This window comes from Notothenia coriiceps, unplaced genomic scaffold (genome assembly GCF_000735185.1).
Source record: "Notothenia coriiceps isolate Sejong01 unplaced genomic scaffold, NC01 NC01_scaffold00010113, whole genome shotgun sequence".
Classification (NCBI taxonomy): domain Eukaryota; kingdom Metazoa; phylum Chordata; class Actinopteri; order Perciformes; family Nototheniidae; genus Notothenia; species Notothenia coriiceps.
The window spans coordinates 109,112-117,000 of NW_011342814.1; the positions used below are offsets into that span (position 1 = coordinate 109,112).

The 7,889-nt window shown below is 37.5% G+C and overlaps 1 protein-coding gene across 2 annotated transcripts; it reads right to left on the bottom strand.

Annotated features, from left to right (window-relative positions):
• Window positions 1-1,539: 1,539 nt before the first annotated feature.
• fxyd3 (FXYD domain containing ion transport regulator 3) lies at window positions 1,540-6,061 on the bottom strand. 2 transcript variants are annotated; one of them, XM_010771614.1, is made up of 8 exons: window positions 5,967-6,061; window positions 5,156-5,188; window positions 4,821-4,844; window positions 4,644-4,718; window positions 4,492-4,528; window positions 3,760-3,803; window positions 3,266-3,331; window positions 1,540-2,214 (listed from the first exon to the last, which is right to left on the bottom strand). In XM_010771614.1, exons 1-7 carry the CDS (start codon window positions 5,998-6,000, stop codon window positions 3,327-3,329), a joined length of 252 nt encoding a protein of 83 aa, XP_010769916.1. In that variant the 5' UTR covers window positions 6,001-6,061; the 3' UTR covers window positions 1,540-2,214; window positions 3,266-3,326. The 2 variants fall into 2 exon arrangements, with proteins under 2 accessions (XP_010769916.1, XP_010769915.1); XM_010771613.1 differs by lacking the exon at window positions 3,266-3,331 and having other exon boundaries at window positions 5,967-6,060.
• Window positions 6,062-7,889: the final 1,828 nt, after the last annotated feature.

Sequence of the window (7,889 nt, forward strand, 5' to 3'; positions counted from 1 at the left end):
GTGATGTCATAATTGTTTTCCTCTGCTAAATATAAGAGATAGCTAAGATATGATCTTTAACAAGATGCCTGTGTGCTTTGTACCAGGTTGTAATCATATCAGCAATGGGTCTTGCTCGTTCTTTCGCTTCCCGTCTGATGAAAGGACCAGGGGCCTCATTTATAAAGCCTTGCATAGGATTCACGTGGGAAGGTTGCTTAAGTAGGACAAAGCAAATAAATACGCACAGACATTTTCCGATTCATAAAACACTGGCGTAGGACTTGTGTATGGCACGTTCTACGCCGGTTTCCATTTATAAATCACAATTAACTCGAAATGCGGCGCAGCTTTTGCGGGCTTCACGTAACGCCCATATTTGCCATAAATAGTCAAAGAAACGCCCCACATTAATATTCATTTTGACTGACTGCAGGAAGAAGATCGCAGGAAATGACAACAGAACAGCTAAAAAAGGACGTGTGTCATTGCGGTGATAGTGAGGGTAGTCAATCCCTTGTTTGGCAAGACAGTAGTGACGGCCATCTTGTGTTGTTTTGGGAGACCAGAGATGTAGTTCATTGAGCGGTTTCACACAAAAAAGTCTTACTTCAGAGTTTTACGGCAAAAACATTTTTTTTTTACTTAAATTATCTTTTGAATTGACAAACATCATGTGTAATTCGTGGCACAATTCAAACCGGATCGGAAGATAACTTTTCTCTTGCCATTGACTTCAATACATCATTTTTCCAAAATACGGGAGGGACTTCGAGGCGAAGTTCCTCCCTTTCCGGGGGATCTCCTTACAAAGCCCCTCCTCCAACTTACATCTCGTAAGTTTGTGCACGAGAAGGAAGGCTGACAGGCAGGTAGGCCCGGGTCAGATAATTGGACTTGCTTTTTACTGCGCCACGGCTTCCACAGATGAAATATTTGTATATATCTATTGTCAAAGCATTTAATTTACTCATTGCTATCGGGATGTTAAGAGCATTCCATGGAATATAACAAAAAGGGTTTCTGAAGTAAATTACCTACCCTACCTTTAATGGTCAAATTCAGTGATTTATTTTGAGTTTTTTTCCAATTAAGTTCAATTGAAATGTTGTTTACAGTTTAAATATTTTAGGAGAACATGACTGCTGAAAAAGGAAATTTCTTCGGGTTTAAGTAAAAGCTTACTATGTTCAAATGTATCACTAATATCTGATGTGCTTATGGCTCTTTTTTAAATAACATGAATAACATAACACAGTTAAAATGCAATAACATAAAAAAGGAGATTAGATTTTATTTGTCACATGCTTATACCTTTTTAGTATGTGCAGTGAAATGCAAGGATAGCATATTCAGGAGGTTAAAAAAAAGAGGCAATAGTCTTAATAATAATATAAGTAAACATTTTTAAACTTTTAAAAACAAAAAATGATCAATTATGTATTTTGAACACTGCCTCGACTGCATACTTTCATATCTCATATTCTCAGGCCTTAAACATCGAATCATGATTTCATTGGATCTTGGACACACAAACAAAAAAAAACTCCATAGTTCATATTTGTTTGTTTCAAGGTTCTTTTATAGAAACATGACAGAGTTTTTCTGTATTTCTGAACAGTACAATCCACTACTTTCCTCCATAAAGCTAAACATGGGAATTCACTTCTAATTATGATTAATCAACAACATTTTAAACACTCATGATAGGTGGATTTCATATATGTGACATGAAAGCATTGACAGAACGTTAGGTTTGGCACAATAAGCGACTAATATCTACATCAATGTTTGACCTTACACACAGAGCAGACGGCAGAGAACTTCAGCATGTGGACACTTAAGGAATTTTTTGGTAAATAGTTTCTGTTAACTGTTGTATGAGGTCACTTTCAGCTTAATCAAACCGATTCAAATGACAGTTTATTTGTGTCATAGCCTTTTTATTTCTAAATCACGTGTTCTGTCAATTGAAATGAAAGTGACACATTGCGTGTAAAGTTTGTGTGTGGATGTGTGAAGATGCAGGCTGCAGATCAGTAGCTCAGTTACAAGGCAGAAAGCATCACACCTCACAGCCTTACACAGACTACTCTCTGTTGCTCTCTAACAGTAAAACAAAAGCCTCTCGTTGGATGTGTAAAATCCCGCTGCTCCTCCTCCGTGTTATCTGATGGTTGCAGGTTCGGGAAGTCGGCTGTGTTCTGGCCGACATCTAGCATTCGCAGGAACGACCTACAGACAGAACGTTAGGTTTCCAAATTCAGATGATTACGTTAATGCTTGAAAATGTGATCATTAACCCCAAAGACTCGGTTACACAGACTTCTGACGATGTGAATCACACTGTGGTTCAATTACTATTTAAGCCTAATTTCAACTTCAGGAATATCATTACGTTTAGTTTTCTCTTGGCAGAAAACAGATGTTCCGTTGGGGCACTTACATTTTCTCAGTTTGTTTTTCTGATAATATACAGATCTGGAAAAAATTAAGAGACCAGTGCAAAATAATTAATATCTCTGGTTTTATTATTTATAGATATGTGTTTGAGTAAAATTTACATTTCTCCGTGTTGGAAGTCAACAGACACTGGAATGGAATGGCTGCCATACATATTTGCTGCCAAGACATATTTGGAGTGGTCTATATATTTTTTCGAGAGCTGTAAGATCCAGACGTTCAGAAGGCTTTTACCTCGAAGCAGAATTACTCAGAAAAACACTGAATCAAAGCAGTTACAGTACATGTTCAAATGTTGTGTTTCACCAACTCTGTACTGTTAGCAATAACGATTTATCAGCTAGTTTCTCAGATATCAAGTACTACAATTCTTCCTCTGCTTAAATTATTGCAATAATGGATGAAAAGTCCATTTGTGTGTGTGTGTGTGTGTGTGTGTGTGTGTGTGTGTGTGTGTGTGTGTGTGTGTGTGTGTGTGTGTGTGTGTGTGTGTGTGTGTTTTGTGTCAGCAAAGGCCTCCAGGACATACTGCCATGGCAATTTCCACTTGCATAGACAAACACGCACCCTCACTCAAACAGTGTTTTTCCGTATGGGCCACCTGTGCATATCATATACATCACAGCTGTTAAAGTCAAACTGACATTATCAGCATTAAACTGGATTTAGCTTAGCAATGTACAAACTGTAAATTAGCATCTCAAGAGGGCATCTTCCATGACTACCCCACTACATAAAAAAAAGATATGCTGCCTCCATCCACTGTCCTCTCGCTACTTCCCCCACTCCCTTTCTGAATGCTAGACTCCCAGAGTAGCACCACCTGTTAGACAGCGAGCTACATGTCATCTGAGGCCATCACCATGGGAGACTTCCATACTGTGTCAGTCTGCGTGTGAGAAACAGATGGACAGAGTAAATATAACCTTAGAAAATTAACAGGACAACTGGGTAATGAAGTCTTCGGGGGGAGAATAACCTGTTTATTATGCGGCATATAATTACCTACCTTAAATGCAGTATTTCTTTTTTGAAATTGTCTTCACTTATTTTTCTTTATTTCGAGTATTATTTATTTTAAACTAAATATTTTCATGAAACTTCATTTTTAATATTACTATTATTATATCTATATCTCTTTATTATAAACAGGTATTTATACATTTACCTGAAGGTAACATCAAAAAAAATTTCTTCTGTCAAGTGTCTGTGATCACAGGGGATCTTCTCTGTTGACATTTACAGTCAACTATAACTACAAATAACATTTCCTTTGTAGGTTAATATATATTTTTCTGGCAGCTGAACAAACAATACCTTGGTCGGAAAGCATCTGCTGAGCATTGCTTCCTGTCCTCGCTCTGCAAAGAGAAAAAAGGAGAGCGTAAGAGACGAAGAACAAGATACTTCAATCCTCTTTGAAACTTTGTTATATCTGTTTTTTACAATATTATAATACATTTAAATGGTTCTTTGTTGAGAGTTTCCACTCTGGCTAGAGGAACACATTTCATGGAATTTAACATAAACAGATGAGTAAACAATATTATATCAATCTAATGCTAAAATGCCTATTCAAATGTGTATTTTTTTAAATATGTGTTGGTTGATGTCAACGGACATGATGAAGGCCTACCGACAAGTGCAAACAAAGTTTTTTTTTACACATTTGATGAACAATCAAGTTTTCTAAATCTTGCTGGCAGAAATGGCAGAAACCAGCCACTTCCATAAAAAAAAAAAACATTTGTGGAATGTTTCTGGATTTTTGTAAACAAAAAGAAATACACCAAACAAAGATGTAGTAATCTTCAGAATATACTGGTCCAAATAAAACATCCCTATACAAGGAGCTAACTATTGCCTTTTGTCATTCTAAATATTCATTGGTGAGTTTGTAATGCCCTCTAGTGGACACAACTATAACTACAGGCTTGTCTATAAAAAAAAAATGGTTGAAGAAATACATTCCTATGGGATTGTAAAGTAAGGTTGATATCCCTATTTTCCACAATAATTAAACAAGTATTTAATGTTTTGAAGGATCACCTCTTGTCCTGGTTGAACTTGCACCTGCAGTGGCCACCTGAAACAAGAGACAAGAAGAGTGGACTTTCTTCAGATCTGTGTATCTGTGCAGTGTTTGTGTTGATTAATGACTGTAAGGGTGAAATGTGGTGTGTGCATAATTTGGATCTTACTGAACAGGATAGTGATGCCAATGAGACAGAGGACAGCAGCAAGAATCAGGCCTCCGACTCGCAGTTGGTGGTAGTCTGCACACACAGAGGAGACATGGTAAACATTTGAAAAAACCCTTAACCCTCAACACATTCTAAACGAGAGTGAAAATAATACGTTGGAAAATAATAACTTACCAAAGTTAAATGGGTCTTCTTCCACTGCAGAAACAGAAATGAATATGTTCAGTTAGTTTGAGCAGCAGAAAAACAAGCTTTCACAATTACAGCCCAACAGTTACAGATAGAGTAAACAGAAACAGAGAGATTACCAAACACAGTGGCTTAGTTTGACAAATCAATACATTACAACCGAAAAGTGCCGTTCCAAGCATATAAAAATGTAACTAAATAAAAAAGATTTATTGTCCTCTTATATTATTACTTTTACAAATAACAATAGACATCCCTTTTTTAATGGAACCAATTTTTGGTATTACTCAAATATTAACTGTTGAGGGATTATTACTTACTTTTTTGTTCTTCTGCGAACCCCAGTGACACAACTGTAAGAGTTCAGAAAGAGACAAGGTTTATAAAGTGAAGCACACCTTTAGCATCTCATTTGGTTTTTGAAAAAGACAAAAAAAACTCAATCCCATTGCTGTGGATATATTTTAAAATAAAAATGTGTCGTTAACAATGTAATTATACTCAGAATTGTTTCAGTCATGTTGGTTTCACACACTTAATGTTAATATAAACATGTCAGTATTGTGAAGAATGACAGGCACATGGATGTTATCTGGAATAATGTATTATCTAATAAGTGAAACACCTTTAAAATCCTGCTGCGTTTATTGGAAATCCAGATCTGTTTAAATATGATAGATAAAACCCTGCCTGTTTAATCTCTCGTTGCTTATCCATCCCATGTTTTATCTTTTCCAACCCCTTTAGGATCTGTTGATGTTATCCCCCTCACCTTTTCAGGACTGTTAATGCAGGAGTCTTTATTTCAGCCCTCACTAAGTTTGGGATTAACTTTCTGACAGTATATTTCTAAAGGATACATAATCAGATCAGACGTTTAGACTGCCTTTTGTCTCATATTGTCGCAAAAGTAGCGTGCTGATGGAAGACAGACCTGCGGGTAGAATTTCCTCTGCAAAGAGGAAGTGGGGAAAACAAATCACGGGTTCTCTTATTGACTAAAACTGATTCATGCACTGATTTTGAAATGGATTTACTTACTGACTTTTTAAGAAGTGGATGTTGCTGTATAAAGGACATCATATAATGAAGAAAGATTTCTTAAAAATACTGTGATTAAATTATACTCACGTGTCATTAACACCAAAGCACAGATCTTTGCCATCTTCACGCTTGAGTCTGTTTACCTGCAGGAATAAATACACACTGATATCAACACAAATAATAACCAGTATGTTAGTTTATGTGTAACCCCTCAGTGATGAAGATATTAAAACTTGTACTAACAAAGTACGTGCCTTTACTTTAGTCCTATTTTTGCACACCCATGTAAAGCCTTCACCACTACAGTCACTGCGGTGCATTGATGGCCCATTAGAACAAGGCTGAGCTCTATCATTAGCTCCAGTCCCAATGGCAGAGATAATCACATTTTAAATGTGTGTGCATGTTGGTAAGCTGTCCTCCAAACTGGATAGCACCAGCCCACAGAGTCAACAGAGAGCTGGTGCAACATATCTGTGTTTTCTGAGGGGCTCCAACAGGACTTAAACACGCAGACACTCTTGCAGAACATGCATCCCCTCCCTCTGAAGCACACAAAGGAATCAGATCCATTCAGATACAAAGTGGTCTCCGACTCTTTCACACTCACACAGAAACTGGATCTGATGTTGATGGGTACAAAGTGCTCTAATGGAGACTTATTAGGAGAACTAAACCCCTCTGCATAATGCATTACACTGATGCCATGTGAAAGCTCTAGAACTTCGATCATATTTGTTTTGTTGTTTTTCAATTCATTGTATATAGCACATATAATGTACAGTACTATAGGTGCATTTGGTCCCTTGCTGCGGCAACTGTCCAGTTTTTTAAAATAGCTTTCACTTGCTGACAAGAAAATCCATGGAAACAATGTTAGTGTGCACTCATCCTTCTAAAGCTATTCCTGCCTGTAATGGCGTTTTAATGTCATTACAAGTGTATATTGGTCCATAGATGGTTAGCTTTGAGATGCTTTTTGAAGTACCATGAGTCAATAAAGATGTTCTTATTTTTTGGAATCCCGAATAATTGATCAAATCTGACTTAATACTCTCTCATTTTGAGTATTGTCCTGACAGTGAGGCGGAATTTACAATCATGCCACCTACATTATCATTAACACATAAGCACATTTACTGAGAGCTGCAGTTACATCCCGAGCTCTGTCTGAGTGTCTCCGATGGGTCAACACTGCATTAGCTGCCATGTTCAATCAGCACAGGAAACATGTGCACTGGGAGCGGACACACCTTAAGTAACACAACTGTGAATTTCCACTTACTGCACTTTTCTTTTCAGAGCACTCAGGGAAGAAAAAACACACATGCCCATTTCAAACTGGCATTCAGGTGAGTGAAGCCCAAAAATGCAAGCATAAATAATCATCATTTGGTTAACATTCGGGGTCAAACTGGCTGTTTATCTGATCTGCCCTGAGGCTTTATGGGAGCATCTAGTCAAATGAGTTTGCCTCGTGCGCTGCTCTGAATTCCTGTTAAAGCTATAGCTTATCCTTTACAGCTGTCCTCTCAGTTCGCTCAAATACCTTCAGAGTAAACAGTTAGTTTTAATCTTAAGCTTTCTATTTGACAAAGGGTGTTATTAATTGGAGAGAAAGCACAAGAGAACATAGTGTTTTAAAAACTGAATTAATCCTAACTGAAATCGTTTCGGGATGAAAAAACCTGAAAGATGTTATAGTAAAGATTGTTCTCCTTTAAGATCTGTGTTAAGATCTGTACGAACATTGATTAAAAGTGAACTTTGAGAAGACAATGTCTGCCTACTGTTGGTACGTGGAGTTTGTTAGGAAGAGAGAAATAAAGGGCAGGATCATGAGTGCACCTCTCCAGAGCAACCCAAGGCCAGGCCAGGGGAATGTAGAGGATGGGAAACAGGCCAAGAGCCACCAGAGAATGGTTGACCTCAGGAGAAAGCCACACAGGGAGCAGAGAGGGAAGACACGGGCGGCAACGTAGGGATAAGAGTTTCAGACAATTATAAAGG